Source organism: Cetorhinus maximus, chromosome 17 (genome assembly GCF_964194155.1).
Source record: "Cetorhinus maximus chromosome 17, sCetMax3.hap1.1, whole genome shotgun sequence".
Lineage (NCBI taxonomy): Eukaryota > Metazoa > Chordata > Chondrichthyes > Lamniformes > Cetorhinidae > Cetorhinus > Cetorhinus maximus.
Genome location: NC_135895.1, coordinates 6235624 through 6261336, shown reverse-complemented (window position 1 = coordinate 6261336; position 25713 = coordinate 6235624). Strand labels below are relative to the sequence as shown.

Here is a 25713-nt window from a genome sequence, read left to right as displayed (position 1 = left end):
CAGTGGATGACCATGAAATAAAACAAGCACACACCATGAACCCCAAAGGACAGGAATGGATGTTTGCGTGATAAACACAGCAGTTGCTCTCAGTTGCATCTTTCCAGTTCACTGGACATTCCTTTTCTTCACAGAATCGTTTTGCTTCACTTGCATTGCTAGGTATTAACAAGAAATCAAAAGTGTGTTAAACAAAACATCATTGAATTTGCAAATTAAAATAAAGTGCACTTAGTTCTTGTTGAAGCCATTCATTTAACAGGCGATTCGTATTGATAGGGTATACTTCACAACATCCAATGTGGTACTTGCGTAATCAAAGCAGTATAAATGCATTAAGGTTCACAATGGATGTTCTCTGATAGAATCATAAAATCATACAGCTCAGAGGCAGCCATTCAGCCCATTATGGCTATACTCGCTCTTTGAAAGAGCTATCCAATTCATCCCACTCACCATAACCCTGCAAACTTTTCCCCTATCAGTATTTATTCAATATCCTTCTGAACATTATCACTGGACCTACTACCCCACCCTCAGGTAGTGCATTCTAGGTCATAACAAGTCATTAACAATTTTGTTCATGTCACCCCTGGTTCTTTTGCCATTTCCCTGCAATCTGTGTCTGTCTGGTCACTGACCCTCCTTTTTTTCATTCTTTCATAGGATGTGGGCATCACTGGTTAGGCCAGCATTTATTGCCCATCCCTAATTGCCCTTGAGAAGAAGGTGGTGAGCTGCCTTCTTGAACTGCTGCAGTCCATGTGGTGTAGGTACATCCACAGTGCTGTTAGGAAGGGAGTTCCAGGATTCTGACCCAGCGACAGTGAAGGAACAGTGATATATTTCCAAGTCAGGGTGGTGAGTGACTTAGAGAGGAACTTCCAGGTGGTGGTGTTCCCATGTATCCGCTGCCCTTGTGGTAGGTGGTAGAGGTCATGGGTTTGGAAGGTGCTATCGAAGGAGCCTTGGTGAGTTGCTACAGTGCATCTTGTAGATGGCACACACAATTCTGCCTTTAAAAACAGTTTCTCCTTCTTTACTCTAGCAAAACCCTTCATGATTTTGAACACCTCCATCAAATCTCTTCTTAACTTTCCCTGCTATAAGGAGAATAACTCAACAGTATGTAGTTTAACCTCTGGCATCCAAAGATTGAGGTAAAAAGAACAACAGGGGGAGGTTGAGTATTTAGTCATGCTTGGAGGCAGTGGGATATTTAAAACCTCAACTGCCCACCGTATATTTCTTCCAATTTTCATTTCCAATAAAGTCAACAGAAATTAAAATTGGAAGGGATGATAACAAGGGTGTGATCCTATATTGTTCATTTTACACTATTGTTCAAAGTCAGATAATCCCTAGTGAATGGAGAACCAGGCCTTATGTTGCCAATCTCACTCATAGAGGATGAGATGTGGCGATGGGATGTTGTAGAAGTTGAGTTTAATGAATGTCAGTGAGGCACGACAAGGGGAACTTGATACCACAGGGTGAGTTTTGTAAAACTTTCCTCCCAGCACAGAGGCTCACTCATTGGCTGTCCTAATTGTAGAACTGGGCAGAGGGGTCAGTTACCTGGCACTAAGCTGTCCAGATTTCCTCCTCATTGCATTTTAATCAAGCACGCACTGCAAACAACTAGAGCTTCGCAAAACTTACCCTTACCTCTGTCTCTTCTGAATTGGATATGGGTTAGGGTTAGGGTTACTAAATGTAATATTTCCAAGTCTGCCCCTCTCTTCCTCCTCAGAGGATGTGCCACCAGCGGAGAGCACAATCCCCATTACCAGGGTAACAGAAGGCTGCCTGATACCTGAAAGGGCCCACATGGTCAAAATCCTCCGGGGGCCTTGGGGACACCAATGAGCCATGGAATGGGGCCTAGTAATGCTAAGACTGAAGCTCAGACCAAAGATGAAGCTGTCAAGTTCAAATAAGCAACCAGCAGCAAACTATCTCCTAAACCCCTCACCACTCACACTGGCAATGCTGCTGACCCTTTTAATCCCTCCTTTGGATGAGGTTTCGTTAAAAGTGGGCTACCTGCCTGCCCATTTTGCCCATGCGACGAGCGTGAAATCGCACGGGCAATGTCAAATTGCAAACAATTGCCTTTTTAATGGCCTTAAGTGGCCTTTTAATTATTGGCGGGGATGGCTCCGACACCGCGTGTGCCCGCCGACCTGAAGGTTGGTTGTGTTTGGGATGACGTCAAGGCGCTTGCTCGACATCATCTTATGTCATTTCATATCTGTTCAGGTCAGTTGCGCGCCCGCCCGCGAGGCGTTAAACTTTGCCCCAGGTGTGGCCTTACCAAGGCTCTATATAATTGCAGCAAGAGATCTTCATTCCTGTACTCAAATCCTCTTGCAAAGGCCAACAGACCATTTGCCTTCCTAATTGCTTGCTGTACCTACATGCTAGCTTTCAGTGAGATTATGAACAAGGACACCCAGGTCCCTTTGGACATTAACACTCTCACCATTGAAGAAATATTCTGCATTTCTGTTTTTCCTAACAAAGTGGATAACTTCACATTTTCCCACATTATATTCCATCTACCATGTTCTTGCCCGCTCACTTAGTTTGCCTTAATCCCCTTGAAGCCTCTTTGCATCCTCCTCACAACTCACATTCCCATTTAGTTATGTAATCAGCAGCACCCAGACGTAGCACCCGGAGACATAAACATAAGGCACCTTAGGCACACCACGGGTTTATCACTGGTGCTTTTGAGTTGGCCCGAGATGAGGTTTTTATGAGTTGCTTTGAATTGGAACACCCTTGACATTTTGTTTCATTAAGTTTCTTTGCCTGTGATATTAAATTCAGACATGACTATGGCTGAGGGTGCCTCTTTTCTTCTGCATGTGTATGGTTTCCAAAAACGTTAGGGGTGCTTTGTGGGACATTCAGTTTTATTAACAAGGCCCTGAGTTACTGTTCCTAACCTGGAAGATTTGGCACTTATGCATCGAGTATGGAACCTACAGCCCAGGCTTGTCCTGGAGGTCCACTGTGGTGTGCTAGCTGAAGGTTCGTTGGATTAAAGCCTCCTGGGTGTCCCTGTGTCCCTGCACTATGCCCGGGTCAGCGTCTACCCCCTCAGAATTTCCCTGTGCATGTTCATCCTCGGACTAACTGTTGCCCTCATCGTGTGCAGCTGCAGCCACTGCGTCGACGTCTTCATCATCCACTGCATCCCCCTTTTCCAGCGCGAGATTGTGGAGAGTGCAGCATGCAACCACTATCACTGAGGCATGATCTGGGGGTATTGGAGTGCGCCCCCTGAGCGGTCCAGGCATCGGAAGCGCATCTTGAGAAGACCGATGGTTTTCTCCACCACAGCCCTTGTGGTGCCCTGGCTCCTATTGTACCGCTGCTCAGCTTCTGTTCTTGGATGGCGGAGAGGTGTCATGAGCCACCTTCTGAGGGGATAGCCCTTGTCACCCAGCAGCCATCCATCCAGCCGGGCTGGAGCACTGAAGAGCCCCAGCACCTGGGAGTGTCTGAGGATGTAGGCGTCATGGGAGCTGCCTGGGTACCTTGCACAGACTTGTAGAATCAGCATCCTGTGATCACACACTATCTGCACGTTCATGGAGTGGAAGCCCTTCCTGTTGACGAAGGCACCGGGCTCACCTGCTGGCGCCTTGATGGCCACATGTGTACAGTCTATAGCACCCTGGACACGGGGGAAGCCAGCAATGGCCGCGAAGCCTCTGGCTCGCTGTGTCTGACTTGCCTGGTCACAGCGGAAGTGGATGAAGGTCAATGCCCGTCTGAACAGGGCGTCTGTGACCTGCTTGACACAAGTGTGGACAGCTGATTGGGAGACACCACAATGATCACCCACTAAGCCCTGGAAGGAGCCAGAGGCATAGAAGTCGAGGGCAGCTGTGACCTTTAGAGCCAATGGCATGGGGTGTCTGCCCACACAGTTAGCGGACATCACAGGCCCAATTATCTGATAGATATAGCTGACTGTCTCCCTTGAGAGACGGACCCTCCTTCAGAACTGCACCTCAGTCATATTGAGGTAGCTGCTTCACCGCCTGTAAACCCTGGCAGCAGGATAGTGGCATCTTCTGTGGCCCCTTCCACCTTGGTCTACCTCTTGGCCCTGCACCCCTTGTGCCTGCGCCTGTCCTCCCAAAGGTGGCTCCCCTGGAGGCTAAATGTGCACTCCTGGCCTCCTCCCCCTTCCAGCCCTCCCTTCCTCCTCTGAGGAGGTGCTTCCAGCGGAGAGTGCAGCTCCCATTCCCAGGCTAAAGGAAGGCTCCCTGAAACCTGCAGGCCCAAAAAAGATTCCTCACTGCAGAGTGCTGACCTGAGGGTTAAGAGTCCAGACAAAGCAGCTGGTGTGCGTTTTGAAATATTGCAGATCACACAGGCAAGTTTCAATAACTTTGAAACATCAATACTTGAGAGAGCACACTCATGCCTCCTTTGAGCCCTCTTATCTCGCCCATGGATGAGGTTTATACAAATGTGTCCTACCCGCCTGCCCGTTGCGCCCGTGCGCCGACCCGAAGATTGCACGGGTGCCAAAAAAATCAGTGTCGATTGGTGAGTCAAGGGCCTTAAGTGGCCCGTTAATTAATGGTGGGCAAAGCGGTCCCACAACCAACAGTCGTGAATGGTGGTGGACAATTCAGCAACTCACTGGAGGAGGAGGCTCCACAAATATCCCCATCCTTAATGATGGAGGAGCCCAGCACATCAATGCAAACGACAAGGTTGAAGTATTTGCAACAATCTTCAGCCAGAAATGCCGAGTGGATGATCCATCTCGGCCTCCTCCGGCGGTCCCCAGCATCACAGATGCCAGTATTCAGCCAATTCGATTCACTCCACGTGATATCAAGAAATGGCTAAAGGCACTGGATACTGCAAAGGCTATGGACCCTGACAATATTCTGGCAATAGGACTGAAGACTTGTGCTTGCCGCACCTCAAACTAAGCTGTTCCAGTACAGCTACAACACTGGCATCTACTTGGCTATGTGGAAAATTGCCCAGGTATGTCCTGCACACAAAAAGCAGGACAAATCCAACCCGGCCAATTACCACCCCATCAGTCTACTCTCAATCATCACTAAAGTAATGGAAGGGGTCATCAACAGTGCTATCAAGCGGCACTTGCTTAGCAATAACCTGATCACTGATGCTCAGTTTGGGTTTTGCCAGGGCCACTCAGCTCCTGACCTCATGACAGCCTTTGTTCAAACATGGACAAAGGAGCTGAACTCCCAAGGTTAGGTGAGAGCGACTGCCCTTGACATCAAGGCAGCATTTGACAGAGTGTGGCATCAAGGAGCCCTAGCAAAACTGGAGTCAATGGTAACCAGGTAGAGAACTCTCCACTGGTTGGGGTCATACCTAGCAGAAAAGAAGATAGTTGTGGTTGTTGGAGGTCAGTCATTTCAGCTCCAGAACATCACTGCAGGAGTTCCTCAGGATAATGTCCGAGGCCCAACCATCTTCAGCTGCTTCATCAATGACCTTCCTTCCACCATTAGGTGAGAAATGGGGATGTTCGTTGATGACTGCACAATGTTCAGCACCATTCGCGAGTCCTCAGAGACTGAAGCAGTCCATGTCCAAATGCAGCTAGACCTGGACAATATCCAGGATTGGGCTGATAAGTGGCAAGTAACATTCGCGCCACACCATCTCCAACAAGAGAGAATCTAACTATCTCCCCATGATGTACAATAGCATTACCATCACTGAATCCCCCACTATCAACATCCTGGGGGTTACCATTGACCAGGAACTGAACTGGACCAGCCTTATAAATACTGTGGCTACAAGAGCAGGTCAGAGGTTAGGAATCATGCGACGAGTAACCCATCTCCTGACTCCCCAAAGCCTATCCACCATCTACAAGGCACGAGTCAGGAGTGTGATGGAATGCTCCCCACTTACCTGGATGAGTGCAGCTCCCACACACTCAAGAAGCTTGACACCATCCAGGACAAAGCAGCTGCTTGATTGGCATCCCATCCACAAACATTCACTCCCTCCACCATCGATGCACAGTAGCAGCAGTGTGTACCATCTACAAGATGCACTGCAGGATTTCACCAAGGCTCCTTAGAGAGCACCTTCCAAACCTGTGACCACTGCCATCTAGAAGGACAAGGGCAACAGCTAGATGTGAACACCACCATCTGGAAGTTCCCCTCCAAGTCACTCACCATCCTGACCTGGAAATATATCGCTGTTCCTTCACTGTTGCTGGGTCAAAATCCTGCAGCTCCCTCCCTAACAGCACTGTGGGTGTACCCACACCTCATGGACTCCAGTGGTTCAAGAAGGCAGCTCACCACCACCTCCCAAAGGCAACTAGGGATGGTCAATATATGCTGGCCCAGCCAGCAAAGCCCACATCCCGTGAAAGAATGAATTTAAAAAAATTATAGCAGCAACTCAATCTGTAATGATTGCCCCTCTGTCAACTGTCACAATGGAACATAGGTCTTGAGATAGTTATTCAGTTCCTTGAGCTTGTTTGCAGCAACATATCTACAGAGGCGGTCATTTTTCCCCTTTGGGTATAGCAGAATAGCAATTGTTTAGAAGGTGCATCTAAATTCATTGTATCATAGAATGATGCAATACAAAAGGAGTCCATTCAGCCCATCATGCCTGTGCTGGCTCTTTGAAAGTGCTATCCAATTACTCCCACTCCCCAGCTCTTTCTCCATAGCCTAGCAAATTTTTCCTCTTCAAGAATTTATCCAATTCCCTTTTGCAATTTACTATTAAATCTAATTCTATTGCCCTTTCAGGCAACACATTCTAGAATACATCAATTTGTTGTGTAAGATGCTTTTTTCCCTCATATCACCTCTGAATCTTTTACCAATTGCCTTAAGTCAGTGTCTTCTGATTGCTGACCCTACTGCCACAGAAACAGTTTTGAAACTATGAAAAATTTTGAGCTCTTCTATCAGCTCTCACTATAAATTGTTGGAGTTGTGTGAATTCTAGTCCATTCTCATTAATTGGAGGAATGGGACAATCAGGCGCACCACTTATCATAGATCATAAATATGTCATCAGTTTGAAACAGAACTGCATGAGTTGCTTTTAGTGAAGAATATTTGGCCAGCCTAGCCTCATGGAGGGAAGCCATTACACAGCAGCTACATCAGTAACACTCTGCAGCCTTTGAAGTGTTCAATTCATGGGCAGTTTTGCAAAGCGGGTGTCAAAAGTAATTGTAACAGCCAGAAATCTTCCTGTCCACTCTGTTCAATGCGGAAGGCCTGGTTAGTGGGGAAAGAATCTCTGTTGCGCTGTGTTGTTGCTTATCCCAGAGACACAAGAGGATTGGATCACCTTCCAGTTGTCCTACCTCAACCGTTTATTTTCCAATCAAGATGATGAGGTTGAACTCGCTAGGAGGAAGCAATCTCTTGTAATATGCTGATAGCATTGATAATCCCACGGCTGCCAACCATGTTGTGATATGTGTTCTTTAGATGTCTCAATAATGAGATCTTAAGACTTGTATATTTAAATGTGAACCATTTATTGTTAACTTTTAGCTATTTACAGATCCAAGGTATGGTCATGTATGGAGCTGTTGTCTCCGTGCCGGCTGGCCGCAGAGTGTTCTCGCTAGACTCTCCCCTCAATCTATTACCATGTGACCCTATACATTATACCATGGGTGGTGCTATTCTCCAATCCCACATTAACCCTTGCTCTGTCAAGCACCTTTACATGGCAATGGCATGTAGGCACATCATACAACTTCCTCCTTCCTCCTTTCTTCTCCAAAAAAAAACTTTCATTTCCAACGGCGTATAACTATTTGCAATACAATCTTTACTGGCTATCCATTCTCCCCCGACTCAAGTCTTTGAGTTTATAAACTCAGTCAGCCTTGAGGCTTAACAGTTCTTCTGCATCCCGGTCAGTCACATTTGGAGGAATGGTAGTAGTACTCCGTTGTTCTGTTACTTGGTTATCTCCATTTGATTTGCTTTTTGCACCTCCTTTGAGATGCATTTCTCTTTATTAACAGCCCGTCTGCATTTTCTGGACACTGTGGGCTTTCCCCATCCCTTCCCACGGGGAATGCGCACTCCATTCATTCCTAGAGTGGACTCGAATTTTCTTTATCTGTGGTGTCCATCATGTTCTTGCTGGACTTCAACGTTTTACAAATGAAACCACTTGTTTCACAATTTCAGCTAAACATTTGTTGGCTGTTTTATTTTCAAATCATTTTGCATTTATTATGAATCTTTTCATTCAGCTCAATGGCTCTCAGTATGTCTGAGGCATCTGGTGCTTTTCCTTTCATTTCCTTGCGCTTCAGTGTCGGATTTACATTTTCCCACCTTATTTCTATCTTTTCTTTCTCTGTCTGCAACAAAACATTGTCCTTGCCCTTCATTTTGGTTTCACTGTTGGCCAGGTCTGTCTCCGGTGAAGTTTTAACTTGTTTCAGCACTGTAATTGTGCTACTCATGGCTTCATTATCTGCTTACAGTTTGGAACGTTCTACGGCTTTTCCCTTTGATGCCTTCTCTTTTTCATTCATCTACTTCTTCAGCTATTTAGTCTGTTTCTTGTAGCTTTTGGCTTCCTCCTGGAATATTGAACATTGCTGAGTCTTCTCTGCCAACTGGTTCTTCAGTTTGTTCAGAGTGACATTAAACTCATCTTGCTTCTCTTTGGAATGTTCGAGAGGAATAACTTTTGTCCTGAGGGATTCTTGTCGTGTGTGAAGGTTCTTCAACAGGTTTTCCTTTCCTTGGTGAAGCTTGCTTGCTTCACCTTGAGTTTACCTGTAATTCAGCATAGTCTCCTCAAGTTCCTTAAGCTGTGCTTCCATTCTGCAGTTTAAGACAGTCTTCATTTCTTCATGTTGCTGAATGGTTACTCATTCCTTTTGCATTCGATCTTGAAGAAAAATCAAATGTTCTTCCAACTGTTAATTTTCTTGTGATCTCTTGCCAGCTCACTCTGGGCTTCAGTGCATTGTTTTTTTTTTGCTACTGATTAATTCCAACACTGCTTCTTCTGAAGCAATAGACAACATCCTCTGTAGCTCTTCATGTCTTCCCATGGCTACGTATTGATTGTTCAAGGAGTCTTTCAGGGTTGTAACTTCTTTGTATGTCTTTTCTGCCTGGCTGTACATCTGGTGGAGTTTTCCCAACTCCTGCTTTGATTTGTCAACTGTGGACTTGAGGGTCATTATTTCCTTCTGATTTGTGTGTCATCTTTGAAACTTGCTTGTTCAGATCTCGAACAGCTTGGTTCATTGAAGACACGTTGCATTTTCAAAGGTATATACTCAGCTTGAATCTTGTGCTTTAAATCTTCCAGTTCAACTCTAATGCGAACATTTTCCTGCAGAAAAGTTTCATTTACTTTTTGCACATTTTGTTTCTTTTGAGTTGCCTCACAGTTTGGTGTCTTCTGTTGCCCTCCCTCTGGGGTTTTTTGTTGTCCTCTCTCTGGGATTATTTGGTGCCCTCCCTCTGGAGTCCCTGCTTGCCCTCGCTCTGGGGTCTTTTGTTGCCCTTGGCACTTTATCAGGATTTGCCCTCTCTCTGAGGTCTCTTCTTGCCATTGGTGGATTCTCCCTTCCTCTGGGGTCTTTTGGTGCCCTTGGCAGAGTTGCCCTCTCTCTGGAGTCTCTTGTTGCCCTTGGCAGAGTTGCCCCCTCTCTATGGCCTCTACCAATTTTCTGTCCGTAATTGTTTTCTATTGTGTTGCCTCTTTAAGACTGTGAGTACAGTAACCTTTTTTAATCATTTGGACTGCGTGTAGCTGTCGGCTTTCTGAGCTTTGAGTTTCCCACACTTTTCTGGGTTTTGGCGGGTTCCCTGGCAATGATGGCTGCTTTTGATTTTGAATTTCTGAGCTTTCAAGGAGGGAGTATCACTTATCTCTGTGATTCTTTCCTTTTTTTCTGCAGGTCCTCTGCTTTGGAGTTTTGGCGGGCTTGGGGCCTGATTGGGGGCTTTTTTTTAACTTTAATGGCAGCACTTTTCTCTTCTGCACTGCCTGCCTTTTGTTTTTTCTTTCAGGCAACTTTCTTTTTTATCAGCTTCTTCTTTACTCTGCAGTTTTTCTTAAACTTTTTACCGTGACAGCCGGCTTTTATGTAACTTTTTTTAACTGCAGCTGTCTTTCAGTTTCTCTTTGGATATGCTGAGTCATGAGGCTGCCACCTCTTCTCTAATGTAAGTACAGCTTCTTTTTTTATCATTTTTGCTCACTGTCTCATGCACTGTCCAGTGTTTTTCACACTGCGTCACTCAGTGTCTTGCAATTTTTGTAGGTTTGTGCACTGTCTTGTGACCTAAGTGGGCAGAATCGTCCCAGATTTGCACTAAGTGCAGTAGCAGGCGGGTAAATATGATGTTTTACCCACCGGCCACAATGTCAGGTTTTCACACTGTATCACCCCAAACCCGCTGCATTAGTTATGCATTCCCGGGAAATACGCCATTTTGATGGTGAGTGGGCTCTCATTCGCCCTGCCACCGAACATGCCCAATGCCAACGGGCACGGAAAATCCCAGCCAGTGTCTTAACTCAGTGTCACTCAGGATCTTGTAATTTTTGTATTTTTGCTCACCTGTCTCTGTGATATGACCAGGTTTTTGTTTTACCTTTTCACTCTGTGTCATTCAGGGGTCTTGCAATAAACTTCCATTCACTCTGATAGATTCCTAAACTTCTAAGTCTGTAGCAAAGCTTCTTCAACTGTTTCTTCAATTGTTCTTCTTAGGTGCATGTGTCTCTAGTTTGGCTTCAGCCACTTTTATTGTTTCATACCTTGGGATATTGTTCTGGGTTCATCATTTAAGATGCTGCCGCCATTCATCTTTTTGGAGCTCCCACCGCTACCAACCATGTTGTAATATGGTAAAAACAAAATACTGCAGATGCTAGGAATCTGAAATAAAAACAGCAAATGCTAGAAACACTCAGCAGGTCTGGCAGCATCAGCGGAGAAGTCATATAGGCTCGAAACGTTAACTCTGTTTCTCTCTCCATGGATGCTGCCAGACCTGCTGATTTTTTCCAGCATTTGCTGTTTTTATTTATGTTGTAATATGGGTTCTTTAGATATCTCAATGATGAGATCTTTAGATGTGTATATTTAAACATGAACCCTTTATTGTTAACCTTTAACTATTTACAGATCCAAGGTATGGTCATGCAAGGAGTTGTTGTCTCCATGCAGGCTGACTGCAGACTGTTCCCTTTAGGCTGTTCTCTCAGTCTATTACCATGTGACTCTCTACATCATACCATGGCTGGTGCTATTCTCGAGTCCTGCATTAACCCTTGCTCTACTGAGCACCCTTACATTACAATGGCATGCAGGCACATCATTCAACACAATCCTCACAGTAGCATCTTCAAAGTCCAAAATGATTGGAAGAATTGAACCACAGTTTAAAATAGTATTTAATTCCATTGCTAATTTGTTGCTTTTTCTCGCCAAATGCCCTTTCCGTATAACTATAGACTTTGTAAATAAATTCAACTGTGAGCTTTAGCCTGAATGATTGAAGCATGGCCTGGCTCCCAGTGGCTGTCAAGTCATGTAACCTCCAGTATCTTGGGGACAGGCCATGGCATCAGGTTCTTGGTGATGGATAACAAAATATCTTGTTAAATGAGATATTACCAATCCTGTGGAATGTTATACTCATTCCTGGCACACATAAGAGGATAATTTCGGATCATGGAAGACAAGTCTGCTCGTGGAAACTGCACTTTGCAGTGAGCACAAAACAAAGGTTTGGGAAAGAGTCCAAATTATAACAATGAATTTATGCTCAATTATTACCCCATTAGAAACTCTCAGTCCCTCAGCAACATTGCTGGTGGTTTAGAAGGAAGGGTAAAATGTTGTTACTTCTTTTTAATTCCCACCTGTATTTCAGAATTCCATGTTTGACAGCCATCTGATAGAAATCATAGGAAGCAGTGACTGCATAGGTGACATTAAATTCCTCCCCACTGCGCACCTTCTCAGGGGGTCTGTCCACCCAGCTCATCTCCAGCCCTTAAAATATACAGGGGAAAAAAAAATCACAATGTAGAGATAAACAGGCCTCCTGTGGGAAAAGTAAATACATGGCAGAGTTGAAAACCAAATAAATCCTGTTCATTATTCTCTATAGTTATTAAGTTGTAGACCAAACAGACTTTTTGCCCTTTCTCCCTCAGAGAACATGCATTTATTGGGTGCAAAGTTCATGCAAAAGATGCAGAAATGATTTCACTGTCTCTCGCTCGCTGTTACATATCTGATGTACAGCTGGATCACCGGCTAAGTGACCCAGTATTGGTGCCTAGGGGAACATGATGCTATGGCCTGTCCCCAGACCCAGATTGGTAGGCTGGCAAGAGATCCCAGGGCAGACAGGGAGCAAAGTTTAAACAACTCCCCTCCTGCTGCAAGAGGGTTCCAATCCTGGAGGCATGTCAAGCCTGCAGCTGTGTCACATTTCATCAATGCTGAGCTTCAATGGCCCAGGACAGGACTTTGGATAGAAGTCACGCCCTTTGGAGACACTGTTCCTGTCTCATCTCTGAAGCTGGGAGCAGCAGAGATCTTTCAGCCTGGATTCTTATACTCCCAGTAATTTCATTTTGTCATTTTAATTGTAATCAGTACCTGCTTGTTTCATCACTAGGATTTTAGTAAAATTTGATGGGGGGAATTTGTGGAATATTCAAGCTGCCCACTTGAAATGCAGAAGACATATTGTCCTTCCAGATTTGTGACTTTTATTGGAAGAGAAGCCTTTTTAAGCTATTCAACACTGAGTTAAAATATTGGTGATCCCAAAACTATCATTGCAAGTAATTTGAACTTAATATTTGAGCAAAGAGTATTGGAATGATATTAGTTCATGTTGGCTTATAATTGATCTTTTACAATGTACTGATGTCAATATGCTAATTAGGCCTAGTGAAAACAGATCATTATATAGTTGAGCATAGTACTAATGCTATCATTTCATTTTACTTGTGTTGGTAGAGAGAAAACTATTTAGTAACATGGAAACTAAAAGGGACATGTTGAAAATATGAATTGAAAACAGAAAACAGCAATTATGCATTGACTCCATCAGCATCAGTAGAGTTCAAAGGTGGTTTTGTTTCTTGGGGGTGGGGATGATGGGGCCAGGATTCACCATTGGAAGCGAAAACCAAGAAGTAAATAAATTCCTCTATAGGATTAAATAAAGAAAGTGGGGAGCGGAGCTCAGCAGGTCAAAGTGAAAAGGTCGACCAGTCCGCTCTCAAAGAACAATAGTTAACTGGATATGATACTGGATTCACAATTCAGGGCCCTGAACTGAATTCAGAGAACGTGAATGCAAATCTGACCTTGAGAGTTAGGGTTAGGGTCAAGTATCAGTAAAAAGTGACTGTGAGCTGTCGGATCGTCATTAAGAACACAAGTACTTTACTGCTGAGGGGAATGAAACATGCTTGATATGCCTGGTCTATATGTAACTTCAGTCCCACACTTAATTACCCTCAAGTGTGCCCTTTAAGGCATTTGATTTCTTTCTAATTCATTCACGGGATGTGGGCTTCACTGGCTGGGCCAGCATTTATTGCCCATCCCTAATTGCCCTTGAGAAGATGGTGGTGAGCTGCCTTCTTGAACTGCTGCAGTCCATGTGGTGTAGGTACATCCACAGTGCTGTTAGGAAGGGAGTTCCAGGATTTTGACCCAGTGACTGTGAAGGATCGGCGATATATTTCCAAGTCAGGATGGTGAGCGGCTTGGAGGGGAACTTCCAGGTGGTGGTGTTCCCATCTATCTGTTGCCCTTGTCCTTCTAGATGGCAGTGGTCATTGGTTTGGAAGGTGCTGTCTAAGGAGCCTTGGTGAATTCCTGCAGTGCATCTAGTAGATGGTACATACTGTTGCTACTATGCATCAGTGGTGGAGGGAGTGAATGTTTGTGGCTGTGATGCCAATCAAGCGGGACGCTTTGTCCTGGAAGGTGTCAAGCTTCCTGAGTGTTGTGGGAGCTGCACTCATCCAGGCAAGTGGGGAGTATTCCATCACATTCCTGACTTATGCCTTGTAGATGGTGGACAGGCTTTGGGAACTCAGGAGGTAAGTTACTCATTGCAGGATTCCTAGCCTCTGACCTGCTCTTGTTGCCAAAATATTTTTATGGCTAGTCCATTTCAGTTTCTGGTCAATGGTAACCTCCAGGATGTTGATAGTGGGGAGGTTCAGTGATGGTAATGCCATTGAATGTCAAGGGGCGATGGTTAGACTCTCTCTTGTTGGAGATAGTCATTGCCTGGCACTTGTGTGGTGCCAATGTTACTTGCCACTTGTCAGCCCAGGTCTGGGTATCGTCCAGGTCTTGCTGTATTTGGACATGGACTGCTTCAATATCTGAGGAATTGGAAATGGTGCTGAATATTTGATTGTATCAAACCAGCTATAGAGGATAACAGGAATCATCACTTGGGTTGTATTCAAGAAGATGGAAAACTAGAGATGGATAATATGGGCCATGTCAGTGATTCCCATCTCCCAAGAAAGAATGAAACAAAATAGTCCGTGGATGGGAAAACTGAGCGAAAAAATATTACAAATCTCCAGTCCTACTTTTTGCCTTTCCAACAACTTTTATTTTTACAACTGACCATGATAATCAGTATCCAAAACATTTCCCAGCCAGCCGTATATATGTGGTGCATTCATGGTGATGGATTTCCACATGAGATTTCCTTACCAGCACAGTCGATCATGTTGTACTCATTTGGATGCTCCATGGGCCAGCAGTCATACTCCGTGTTGTCTAAGTCATGCCAACATTGTGCAACCTTGAAAAGAGGATTAGTGTCAGAACAGTCACATCAAGGGGACCCAAATAATAGGACAAGAGTCAAGTTGTTAGTTAGAACTAGCCTTGCCTATAACATAGGAAATATAGGAATGCAGGAACAGGAGGAGGCCATTCAGCTCCTCCAACCTGTTCCACCATTCAGTTAGATCATGACTGACCTGTATCTTAACTCCACCTTTCAACTTTGATTCCATAATCTTTTCCTAACAAAAATCTATCAATCTCAGTTTTGAAACTTTCACTTGAACCTCAGCCTCAACAGAATTTTAGAGGATTTTCACTCCCCTGTGTATAAAAAGTGCTTCCTGGCATCACACCTGAACTCATAGCTCTAATATAAAGCTTACGTCTCATTGTTCTGGACTCCCACCCCTCCAACAGAGGAAACAGTTTCTCACTATCTACTCCACCAATTCTTTTTATCATCTTAAATACCTCAATTCGATCATGGCGTAATCTATCATTTTAAAGGTATAATTTACTTTTCATTTTTGAACAAGCACCAGGAAGGAAGTCCATTTAGTTGAGTCAGCCAGGATCAGGTCAGGAATGAGAAACTTTCTTATATCCAACTTACCTCCATGGGGATTTAAATACTCTTAATGCCCAATAAACCCCAGAACTGGACTTCAAAACCAGAGAACTCATTCCTCAGGCACAACATACAGATCCTTTCACCTCCCTTATTAAATGTCCCATATTCAGGATCAATCTCACATCTACCTCCCACTTTCATGACATGAGAAGCATGCACCTCTTTACACTAAGAAAGGAAAGTCACCGGCCACTTGCTGACTGGCTCTCCTAATTTAAAGAACTCAAATTTTTATTTCCACCTAAACGTACTATAGCAAAACAGCATTGAATCAAATGAATTCCAGACTCAGTGAATCAGCATTTGAGAAACTGGACAAGACGAGGTGTATAAAAGTTGTGCTCGTATTCTATACATTTGATACCCATTAATATACTTATTATTTCAAATATACATTTTCCCTCTATTTGTGGTTTGCCAGCATAAATTAAAATGTTCGTTTGACTCGAATGCACTCAGTTCAGCTCAGTAAAAATAGGTTATACTCTGGTGATAAAAGTGATGATATATCACAAACTAACCAAGCAAGTTACTTACCATGAAGAAAAGGGGGAAGATTTGATAAACAGCCCTGTATTCCTTATGTCGCATTGCTGGTGACTTCTCAGTGCTTCTTCAGTAGATGTTCCTGCTGCTCTGTGGCCAGGTCTGCCACAAACACTTGATTATGTTATTTTTCAATCACTGACAGGTACAGTCGGGGTTGATTAATCACTATCTCTAGTGGCCATGATTATAGCTCCCTGCTGTCAAATGGAGACAAAATAAAAAACAACCTGTAACAGATGGCTCTGTCATCGTAATCAGTGAAACAACTTGTTTTATCCTCCTCTCAGATGCCAACAGACCTGATGTGTATTCTCAGCTTCCAATCTTTTTTATTTATTCTCTCATGGGATGTGGGCATCACTGGTAAGGCGAGCGTTTGTTGCCAATCCCTAATTGCCCTTTGAGGGCAGTTAAAGAATAACCACATTGCTGTGGGTAGGCCAGACCAGGTAAGGATGGCACATCTCCTTCCCTAAAGGACATTAGTAAACCAGATGGGTTTTTATGACAATCAGTGATAGTTTCATGGCCAGCATTATAACAGAAGGATCCAATAGGTAAAGAATTAACGTGGGACTGAGTACAGTACCACCCACATGGCAATGTGAGAAGGCACATGACCCAGATCTAAGGGCAGTCAAAAGATAGGTAACAACATGTAAGGACCTAGTATGGGGTCGTTTCCATACTTTTATCTTCTACTGTATACTTGTACATAGTTCAGTATTGTTAATAAAAAACTTCTTTGTAACTTCAACAAGACTGCTTCATGGGGTCCCAGCAGTACACATGATGGGTAGCAACAACAGAGCAAATCATGGTGGTAGCAGGGGATAAAAACCCACATCCTCTTTAAAAGACTGAAGAACTCTCAAGAAAAGGACGCCAGCAATGATTCTGCCCTGAAACAACCTCGCTCAAGAAGCAAGACACTCAGAAAACTCACCTGAGAAGCTCCAGAGACTCAAAAGCCTGGCAGCAGATAAAAGTTAAGCTTGAGCATATTCTCCACTGAACTTCTGTGAAAGATGAGCTTCAACAAAGCAGAGCCACCTGACAGAAACCTGCAGGGTGAGATAAAAACCTCTCAAAGTTCTAGGCAACCCAGTCCTATGAACCATTTTCTTTAAAATCAGGCAGAAACCCCTTTGCGCATTTCATCGCTAGCCCAAACTCTGTCTTTGCGCTGTCTCCACATGGCGCCCCAAGTCCAGAACGCCATGAAAAAAAAACATTAAAAGAGACTGAATATTTTTTTAAAAACAAATTGGGACCCTTGTGATTCTTTAGCCTCCCGGCCAGTGAGAATTCTGCCCTCTCAACCCGTCTCTGACCTGCAGCACGTCGTCATAACTAAAATGAGCCGCAGCAGCAACCCGACCTGCAGCCATTTTCAGGTTTCTTCTTCCCCAATGGTCCGTTGCCACAATTTTGAATTTCACGCCGAAACTGTGAAGCGTGCAAAAATCCTGTCTTCATCAATACCGGCAACGGCACCTTACAATCCCCTTCACTCTTAAAGGGACACCCACATATTAAAATACTTTAAAGATGGAATATAATTCTCCATTACCACCACCAATGGCCCCATCTATGGCCTTGACCAATCTCGCAATTGGAGTTATTGGAGGAAAAGGTGCCTGACGTATAGCACTGCTGCTGGATCAGATAAAAAGTCAGAGGCAGAACAAGTTGGCACACTACTTTATTCCATTGGGCCAATTGCAGACAATATCATCATCAGGCAAGCCATAGATTAATTATCTGCTAAATTAGAAGATGTTTTAAAACCTTTTGATCTTTTCATCAACCTAAGATCCAGCAAGATCTTGGAAAGTGCCAAATTTAACAGGAGAGAGTCCAACAGTCTGGGGAGCCTGTCGATTCCTTTATCAATGATATTTACCGCATGGCAGAAGGATGTGAATACGGAGATCTGAAATCGGAACTCATCCGAGACAGAATTGTGGTGGGTGCCATGGACAATTTGCTCTCCAAACTTCTCCGAGCCAAAGGTAATCTTATTCCCGACAAGGCTGCCCAATTAGTCAGGCCGTCCAAGCTGCGAGACCAACATAGGACCATTCTCAGAGAGGAAGGTGCTCCATGGGGCAGAAGTCACACCTCGGTCCGCCACATCAAGCCACACAAGCACAGGGAGCATCCGTGCCAGGGTAAGCCATCCCCCAACCGCCTGGCCGAACAACTGTCTCAGCGCCGTTGTGTGAAAATGCATTCACAGGAAGGACCAATGTCCTGCGAGTGCTGCCAAATGCTTCCTCTGCCACAGACAGGGACACTTCAGTAAGTTGTGACTGTCGTGAAAGCCATCGACAAAGAGGGGGCACCAACCTACACAGCCTTACTTTGGGCAACGTCAGATGCTGTGGCTCTTCCTTCTGGAGTGCAGACATCTCAGCGAATGGCCATCTAACCTACTGTAAATTAGATTCTGGAGCCAGAGTGACAGTCCTATTGGACGAGGAACCAAGGCTTCAAGGCCGCTGGGTCCGAACAATGGACGCCCCACTTTACAGTGCAGAGGGAGTCCAACTCCCAGCTATTGTTATGATTCAGGAGCCATTGGGTTACCGCGACAAACAGATTATGGAGCTAATGTACGTCATGTGGAATTTGCCCTTTTCACTCCTCAGCAGAGCCTGCATAGCTCTCGAGCTCCTTCAACTGGCTGTAGATGTGAAGGTGACCATTGTCCCCACCCAGCCTGAAAGGCATCCTCCCGTAGGCCCAACCACAACACACCATTCAAATGTTGACTTAATTTGTAGCCTCTCTCCTCTGTTCACAGAGCAGGTCTGTTCTTCTTCATTCCTGATCCCCGAACCTGACCAACCCACTGCACAGGGGGTTACCACAGTGCCCCCAGTGGAGGTGATGCCAGAGCCGGAATGACCTCCAGGGAAGCTTTTGCTTCCACTAGTGACCACGGTGCAGATGGTAGAGATACCGACCAACGCACAGCCCAACAACTACCAACCAATGTGCAGCATCAGCTGGAACCAGGTAGCAGCCTCACACAACCACAACTACACTAAGGCGAGCTACCTCCCAACTCTTCGTCCATCCACAGGACTGCTCTCCCTCAACCGCGGAGAGCTTCCAGATGCCGGAATAGGCGGAAGGAGAAGAAGAAGAAACACCACCGACAACCTGACAAACATCGCTTTCGTCCACCCAGAAAGAAATGATCACCGCTCACCCACAACAAATCACCACCACACCAGCCAGACCAAGCAAGCGTGGGGCAGCATCCATCAACGGAAGAAGTGCATGAAGCCTTTCCTACATCCAGACACAACCACCGTCAGGATTAAGAAGCCTGGAACCTCTAACACTCTCTTGGCCAGAAGGCAAACGAGATGTGGCGGGGGTACAAGGCCTCCAGATTGCCCGAATCTCCAATTTCAAAGACTTGAAGGGGGAGATGGGGTAGTAAAAACATTGTTAATGCATGTTGTTAATGTTGTAATGTTAATCATGAAGTAGCTTAGGTTAGAATAGTTCACAGTTGCAACGCTAAAGTTAAGTACACAAGACCTATAATGGTGTAAGACTTGAAGCAAACTGTAAGAACTAATGTCAGTCTATATTCAGGGGATAAAGACTTGGAGGGAGGTGTAGTGGAAGGATCTGGTCCCTAAAGGGTTAACATGGGACAGAGTACAGTATCACCCACATGGTGATGTAAGAAGGCAGCTAATCTAGATCTAAGGGCAGTCTAGAGAGAGGTAGCAACATGAAAGGACCTAATCTGGGGTCCTCTCCATACCTTGACCCTTTACTGTAAATATGTACATAGTTCAGTAATGTTAATAAAGACTTGTTTGTATGTTCAACCAGACTGCTTCATGGTGTCCAAGCCGTACACATCACAGATAGCAACAATAGAACAGATCATGTTACTGAGAGTAGCTTTTAATTCCAGGTTTTCTTTTTGTTTATTAATTGATTTTAAATTCTACCAGCTGCCATGTGTGATTTGAACCCATGGCTGTAGGGTAGTAGCCTGGTCCTTTGGATTACTCATCCAGTGACATTACCACTACACCACCATATACCCCCAATCACCACCTGTTTCTGACAGGATTGAGAAGTACAAGGAAGGGAAGCTGACCAGATGCTGGTGTCGCTGGCTGGGCCAGCATTTATTGCTGACCTCCAATTGCCCTTCAGAAGGTGGTGGTGAGCTGCCTCCTTGAACCGCTGCAGTCCATGTGGTGTAGGTGCTGTTAGGAAAGGAGTTCCAGGATTTTGACCCAATGATAGTAAAGGAATGGTTATTATAGTTCCAGGTCAGGATGATGAGTGTCTTCGAGGGGAACTTGCAGGTGGTGATGTTCCCATCTATCTGCTGCCCTTGTCCTTCTAGGTGGCAGAAGTCAGAGGTTTGGAAGGTGCTGTCGAAGCAGCCTTGGTGAATTCCTACAGTGCATCCTGTAGATGGTACACACTGCTGCCACTGTGCGTCGGTGGTGGAGGGAGTGAATGTTTGTGGATGGGGTGCCAATCAAGTGGCTGCTTTGTCCTGGACAGTGTCAAGCTTCTTGAGTGTTGTGGGAGCTGCACTCATCCAGGCAAGTGGAGAGTATTCCATCACACTCCTGACTTGTGCCTTGCAGATAGTGGGCAGGCTTTGGGGAGTCAGTTGAGTAACTCACCACAGACTTCCCAGCTTTTAATCTGCACTTGTAGCCACAGTCTTTATATAGCTTTTCCATTTCTGCTTCTGGTCAATGGTAACCCCCAGGATGTTGATAATGGGGGATTCAGCAATGGTAATTCCATTGAATGTCAAGGGGACATGGTTAGATTCACTCCTGTTGAAGATGGGCACTTGTGTGGCGCAAATGTTTCTTGCCACATATCAGCCCAAGCCTGAATATTGTCCAGGTCTTGCTGCATTTGGACATGGACTGCTTCAGTATCTGAGCAGGCATGAATGGTGTTGAACATTGTGCAATCATCAGCGAACATTCACATTTCTGACCTTATGATGGAAGGAAGGTCATTGATGAAGCAGCTGAAGATGGTTGGGCCGAGGACACTACCCTGAGGAACTCCTGCAGTGATGTCCTGGGACTGAGATGATTGAGTTTCAACAACTACAATCGTCTTCCTTTGTGCTAGGTATGACTCCAACCAGTAAAGAGTTTTCCCCCAATTCCCATTGACTGCCTTCAATTTTTCCAGGGCTCCTTGACCTGATCAAATACTGCCTTGATGACGAGGGCAGTCATTCTCTCTCCTCCCCTCTTGAGTTCAGCTCTTTTGTCCTTGTTTGAACCAAGGCTATTATGCGGTCAGAAACCATGCAGCCCTGGCAGAACCCAAACTGAGTGTCAGTGAGCAGGTGATTGCTGAGCAAGTGCCGCTTGATAGCATTGTCGACGATGCCTTCCATCACTTCACTGATGATCGAGAGTAGACTGATGGGGTGGTAATTGGCTGCATTGGGTTTGACCTGCTTTTTGTGGATTAATAGGATAGATAGGATAAATAAAGGGAGCCTTTTTCTGCTCACGGGGGAGTCTATGATAAGGGGACCTAACCTTAAAATTGGAGCCTGGCTATTCACGGGAGAAGCTAGGAATCACTTCTTCACACATAAGGTGATAGAAATGATGAATAGTCTTCCCACAAAAAGAAGCAAATGCTAGTTCAATAATTTTAAATCTGAGATTAATAGATTTTTGCAAGTCAGAGGTATTAATGGATATGGGGCAAAGGGAGGGGGTGTGTGTGGTGAGGTGATATATGGTATTAGCACACAGATCAATCATAATCTCACTGAATGACAGGACAGGCTCAAAGGGCTGAATGGCCTCCTCCTGTTTCTATGAGTAGCACCTCTATTGATAGCTCACCAGCTGAAATATGCAATTAATTTTTTGTCATTCATTCATGGGGTGTGGGCATCACTGGCTAGGCCAGCATTTATTGCCCATCCCTAATTGACATTGAGAAGGTGGTGGTGAGCTGCCTTCTTGAACTGCTGAAGTCCATGTGGTGTAGGTACACCCACAGCGCTGTTAAGGAGGGAGTTCCAGGATTTTGAACCAGTGACAGTGAAGGAACAGCGATATATTTCCAAGTCAGGATGGTGAGTGGTTTGGAGGGGAACTTGCAGGTGACGGTGTCCCTGTCTATCCGTGGCCCTTGTCCGTCTGGGTGGTAGTGGCCGTGGGCTTGGAAGGTGCTGTCTAAGAAGTCTTGGTGAATTCCTGCAGTGCATCTTGTAGATGGTACACACACTGCTGCTACTGTGCGTTGGCGGTGGAGGAAATGAATGTTTGTGGATGTGGTGCCAATCAAGCGGCTGCTTTATCCTGGACAGTATCAAGCTTCTTCAGTGTTGTTGGATATCGTCATTCTGTCACTGGGTCAAAATCCTAGAACTCCCTTCCTAACAGCACTGTGGGTATACCTACACCACATGGACTGCAGCGGTTCAAGGCGACAGCTCACCACCACCTTCTCAAGGGCAACTAGGTTTGGGCAATAAATGCTGGCAAAATTTTAGCTAACGTAGTTCTTATAAAAAAGACCATTTTTACAGAGAGGCAAAGGACACAGGGTGCTGCAGACTTACTATAACTGAAGTGTTCTTCCTCTTTGCTACTTCAGGCGATGGGGGAAGATGATGATTTATGTCCAACTGCAATTAGGAACATACTTTCCTAACTCGCTAATTACAGTGATCCCACATCCCAAAGGATACAATTAACTATGGAGATGCAGCTGAGGCCACATCGCTAGTATCCTAAACCTCGGCCTGTCCACTGAAGAGAGGAAAAGGAGTGAGGATCCAGAGAGAGTCACACACAGAGCTAGAGGGGTAAAAGTTACACACTGCGATGCCATACCATGGTGAGCAGCTAGCATGTGTCAAAAATCTGCAGATGGACCTGCCCATGATTTTCTGATGCATAAACGAGCTGACCTGCATCTCTGCCCACCCGCTGATCGCACTCCCATGCAGCACCCTTGCCCATTCAACACGAGGCTCCGCTCACTTTTGATTTTGTAAACGATGGTTGTAGTCAGATTTTCACTCAGGTCCCCTGTCCGTTCCTCTCCCTCAGTCAGCCTTGTCCTTTCCCCCTTCACAGCTGATCCCCTGACATCACCTCCCACTTTCCCACTGTCACCTACCAACCCCAGCCCTTTTCTTTCCAGGATGTCCAGGAGAACATTCCCGACCTTCTTGAGAGTCCCAACCCCATTCACATTGACTTCCCTGATCTACTCCTTCCCACCCCCAGGGCCCGTGTCGACCTACAAGTCCCTACCAACAAGCCTCACCATCCCTTCCACTGCTACCATCGCACCCTCACCCTCCCACCCTTCTGGCTCTCTCTGCCCCCTCTCACACTCACCATTCCCTCCGACCACGCCCACCCTCAGCTCACTCCTCAGGAGGCAGTCATTGACTCTACAGACCCCTCCCTTGCATGTTCACCTGGACATCCCCACCCACTTACTCCCTCCACCTTTTTAACCATCCTCCCCTTGGATACCTTCCTCCCCCTGGACTCCTTCCCCCCCTCCGAATTCCTTCCCACTTCTGATCTCCTTCCCCCCTCCAAACTCCTTCCTCCCCCTGGACTCCTTCCCCCCTCCGAATTCCTTCCCCCTTCTGATCTCCTTCCCCCCTCCAAACTCCATTCCTTACACCTACCTCCCCACTTGCTGCATTCCTCCCTGTTACACCCTTCTCCCCACCATACTCCCTCCTTCCCCCTCCCCCCCGCAACCTCAACCCATCCCCACCCCGACACCTTCATTGCCCCCATCATCCCAACCTCACCAACCCTCTGGCACACCTTCCTCTCCCAACATCCCCCCCACCCCCACACCCCCCACCACCCTGGTCCTCTCCTACTCACAGCTGGACCTTCCTCTCCCCACCCTCGCTGGTCATCTGTAGCAGCCCATGGCCAAGACCTTGATGTTCTGAAGCAGACCTGAAGCATCAACAGAGACCTCCCGCTTTCCGTGAGCTGCTTCGTGGTGGAGCCGTGTCCATGAGGATGTCCATGAGGCAATGCACGTGTTCCTCCAGGGTCTGGCAGCTGTAGGGCTCCAGCATCTTCTTCTCCTCGGATATCTGTGATCTGAGCAAGGCCCTAGCAGTAAAACCTGACTGCTACATGTCACACTCGCCCAGATGTGTTCTGGGCCAGCGTGTTTTCCTGCTGGTGCAACAGAAAATCGGGCTTGGAGGGGAGACGATTCCCGCCGGGCCTTACTTTGCCTCCCATTATCAGGATGCAAATGGGGTTGACTCCGGCCTCCAGCGGGATTGGCGTTCCACCATGGCAGACACCATCGGATGATCCCATTGTCCTTTCACACCGGCATGAAACTGATTTTTGGCCTTCTCGCCATGTTGTCCCTCCCCCCTCTCGGCCTCCCATAATGACATGACACCAACAGGGCCAGAAAATCCAGGCCTACCTGTTTAACCAAATATCCACGTCTGGTGTCAAATTTTATTTGATAATCACTCCTGTGATGTGTCTTCGGCTGGTCCACTATGTTAAAGATGCTGTAGAAATTCAAGCTGCTGTTGAACTAACAACTTAGACCCTTAAGCGGCACAGCTGCGTTACAGTCAGATATCAGTAAACACAGAGGGGTGAACACTCGTGGGGAAAAAAAAGCTTTTTAGATTCAAGTCTGCAGTTCCTATTGGGCAGAATAAGGCTTTAGCAAGGCCCCCTCACAAACATTTGTCGACAGTCAATGGCTGAGGAAGGCCAAGTGTTCAAACATTCAGATGTTCACGTTTTGCATTTAATTACTTTACAATATTTTGATTGTGACAACTGTCTTCACAAGAAGAAAATAACTACCACTTTGTTTTTGTTTCAAATAGCCCCACCTTGGTGTGAGTGGGCAGCACCCTCTCACCTCTGAGTCAGACAGCTGTGAGTCTGGAGACCTGAGCTGATGCTCCACTGACCCTGAGTCTGAGCTGACGATCCACTGCAGCACCGAGGGGGTGCTGCACTGCCCTTCAGATGAGACAAAAAAACGAGGTCCTAGCTGTCCTTTCAGGCGAATATGAAAGATCCCACGGCACTATTTGAAGAGGGGAATTCTCTCAATATATGTCTCTCAGCCAACATTGCTTAACAAAAAACAGATGGTCTGGTCATTATCACATTGCTGTTTGTGGGAGCTTGCTGTGCGCAAACTGACTGTCAGGTGATTCAATTTCGCAAGCACTTCATTGGCTGGAATGCACTTTGGGACATCCCGAGGTCATGAAAGACACTATAGAAATCCAAATCTTTCCCTGTTTCCTTTAGGTACGTTACAACAAACAGCATAGCATTTTTGTCAAATCGCTTTTCTTTCGAAGCTGTGGGCCAACACAATAACATTATTTTCTCCAGAGTTACCATCTTTGGGAGCAGCTTATTTTGCTCCCTCTAGATTTCTAACTCTAATAAAGCAGTAATAATGTCCTTTGTGTCCTTTAGGCCTCTTAACAAATAGTTGATGATGTGCTTCTTCTGCCGTGACCTACTAGCAGCACCATAATTACAGAACGTATAATTGCTGCTCTCTGCTAGATAATAATTGTGCACCCTCATTAGTCAGTTTGTTGTTAGAGAGTAGATAAACCAACAGCAGGTTCCTCCTGCTTGTTTCC

The 25713-nt window shown here is 45.7% G+C and overlaps 1 protein-coding gene across 1 annotated transcript in view; it reads right to left on the bottom strand.

Annotated features, from left to right (window-relative positions):
- LOC144692814 (atrial natriuretic peptide receptor 2-like) overlaps positions 1–15470 on the bottom strand; it is a 77643-nt gene extending 62173 nt beyond the window's left edge. Inside the window, exons 1-4 of the mRNA XM_078561890.1 lie at positions 15465–15470; positions 14774–14864; positions 11929–12061; positions 35–158 (exon numbers count right to left, since the gene is read on the bottom strand). Coding sequence (XP_078418016.1) covers positions 35–158; positions 11929–12061; positions 14774–14864; positions 15465–15470 — 354 coding nt within the window. The remainder of the gene's footprint in view (positions 1–34; positions 159–11928; positions 12062–14773; positions 14865–15464) is intronic.
- Positions 15471–25713: the final 10243 nt, after the last annotated feature.